This window comes from Athene cunicularia, assembly GCF_003259725.1.
Source record: "Athene cunicularia isolate RWA chromosome 14 unlocalized genomic scaffold, athCun1 chr14_part2, whole genome shotgun sequence".
In the NCBI taxonomy this organism is placed as follows: Eukaryota; Metazoa; Chordata; class Aves; order Strigiformes; family Strigidae; genus Athene; species Athene cunicularia.
In genome coordinates, this window is record NW_020799119.1 from 354209 (window position 1) to 356668 (window position 2460).

The following is a 2460-nucleotide window of genomic DNA, read 5'->3' on the forward strand; positions in this document are numbered from 1 at the left end:
TCAGCATCTCCCTCGTCCCCCCCAGTGTCTCCCTCACCCCCCCAGCATCTCCTCCGTTCCCGGTTCTCCGCAGCGCCGGCTCCGACTGACACCCCGTGGCCGCGGCGGGGGCTGCTGCGGTGGCTCAGGCTCTGCTGAGCGCTCGGGTCTGCACGAGCCTCACCTCGGGCACAGCAGGGCCCGGGGAATTACTGTACAGAGCGCGGAAAATGGAGGATGAAAGGAGAGGGAGAGGAGGCAGAGAGGGATCAGTTATTTTCCGAGTTAATCTTGTACGTTCCTATTTAAAAGGACTGTGAATACCCAGCGCGGTCTGCGGGAACAGCAAACTCTGCTGCTCGCCATGTGCTGCCTTGCTCATAAATATAGAAGCTTGCTGACTGTTGTGGGAACAGTGTATTCATTATCACCTTTAAAATGTTAGCAAGTGGAAATGAATTTCTTTACAATATAAATTTTTATATATATATTTATATATTTTATTATATAAATTTTTTATATGTGTATCTATGCCCACACATACGCGGGTCATTTTTAATGCCCCTTATCAGCTCCTGGGGAATCCAGCGTTGCACCACGGGTGTGACGGGAGAGAAGTTGGATAAATCAGCAAAACTCAAGCAATTCGAGTGAGGGCTGAAGGCCCTGTAAAGACCCAAAACTGCCGGGGTGGTGGGTCCCCGTGTCCGGGCAGGGCTCTGCCAGAGCCTCCGGCTGCATTTGAGGGTCCATTTGCTGCATGTTTATCCCAGAATCCCTCACAAACATCCCCCCCCTTAAAAGGAGGACAAATCCTTCCCCCCTCAGCCCCTCTGGACACCCCCTGAGCTTTGGCAGAGGGGCCGGCGGTGCTGAGCATCCCTTCCTGTCTCTCCACCCCGCAGCCTGTATGATGAACGTGCACAAGCGCTGCGTGATGAACGTCCCCAGCCTGTGCGGGACGGACCACACCGAGCGTCGGGGACGGATATACATCAGGGCTGACATCGAGAAGGACGTGCTCACCGTCGTAGGTAGGTGTGCGGCCCAGGACAAACCCCAGGACAAAACCGGGGCCGCCCGGTTGCCCCTTGGTGCTGGCATGTGCCAGCAAGGCAGGACGAAGCTTTGAGCCTTCTCCGGGCACGCTCCTGCCCTCCGGCAAGCGCTGGCTGGGGCTACCGAGTCTGTGCTGAAGAGCTTTTACGGTTACAGATTTTTCAGACTGCTTTTTGAATCGTGTAAAATTTCAGCATCCACAGCACCCTGAGGAGGGGTGACAGATCCTTTAGCTGTGCCCTGTGAAAAAGTATGTTTGTTTGTAGCGTGCCCATCCATTTCCTGATGTTCCTTCCATGCTCTTAAAAGTACCTGGGCCTTGGTGGGAATCCCGGATGGATCAAACTAGAGCTTTGCAGCCTTCTTCCACTGGAGACCCCGCGGCCTCCCCCTCTGTCCGAGGCGCTCGGTGCTCAGAGGTGCTGGGACAGGCTCTCAGACAGACCCTTGTTCTGCACGTTCCCCCGGAGCCCGGCGTAGCGCTCGCAGGGTGCCCTGGGGGGCTGGCGTGGGTCCAGCCACCCGCGTGGGCATGTCCCCAGCGGAGGCACGGAGTGGCAGTGCCATCTCGCGGCATCCGCCTCCGGGGCCGCGCCAGGAGGTGGGAGATGGGGCCGGGGGAGCTGCAGGCAGCGCCGGGCTCCTGTCCCGGGCACCGGACGGCCACCCGGTGTCCCCCATCCCAGTTTCCTCTGTCCTGGAACTCCTCCGTTCTTGGTCTGTGGCACAAAACAGGATTATCCTGTCTCTAAAGGCTTTTGCCGCTCGGATTTTGAGTTCCCAGACTCTTCCCCCATGACCTGTAACATTCTGGTAAATCCTCTTGCCCCCTGCACGGAGTGATCAGACCGGCGGTGAGGCTGTCGGGTGCCGGTGACCAGCGCCTCGGGGTGCGGGTGCTGGCAGGGGTGCGCGGCGGGGAGGGCTCTGCGGGCAAGGCCGGCAGCGTGCAGCGGAGCTGAGCCCCGCGCTGCTCTGGGGAAGGAGGTTTCTGCCCATGCAGGCAGCTCCGGGCGGGTACGGTCTCTGCAGGGAGCTGCCGAGCCGTCCGTTTTAAGAACCACGGGGTGTAAAATGCCCACGCTGCGACGCTCAGCCACCCCTCCGAGCCGCCCCGGGGGTGCTGGCCTGGCGGCACCCATGGCAAGGACCGGATCCTTCTCTGCATCCCACCCGCTCTGGCTGGTTCCTCCCGGAGCCGTCGGGACTCCGGTGTCTGCGTGGGGTGTCCCGCTTGGGGTGTCCCGCTGCGCTCTGGCAGCCACCTGCCCTCCCCGGGAGCGTGAGGCTGGCGAGGGCTGCCTGCTCCCGGCTGCCTGCTTCTTGCTTGGGAACATCCCGAGATGTGATCCTGGCGGGGGGCTCCAGCCCCCCCAAACCGGCCCCGTCTGCCCCTTCTGTGCTTCAGCCAGGGGTGACCCG

General features: G+C 60.6%; 1 protein-coding gene across 1 annotated transcript in view; it reads left to right on the plus strand.

Annotated features, from left to right (window-relative positions):
* The window catches only part of PRKCB (protein kinase C beta), a 116574-nt gene that overhangs the window by 62661 nt on the left and 51453 nt on the right, over positions 1–2460 (plus strand). Inside the window, exon 4 of the mRNA XM_026859391.1 lies at positions 885–1013. Within this exon, the coding sequence (XP_026715192.1) occupies positions 885–1013 (129 nt within the window). The remainder of the gene's footprint in view (positions 1–884; positions 1014–2460) is intronic.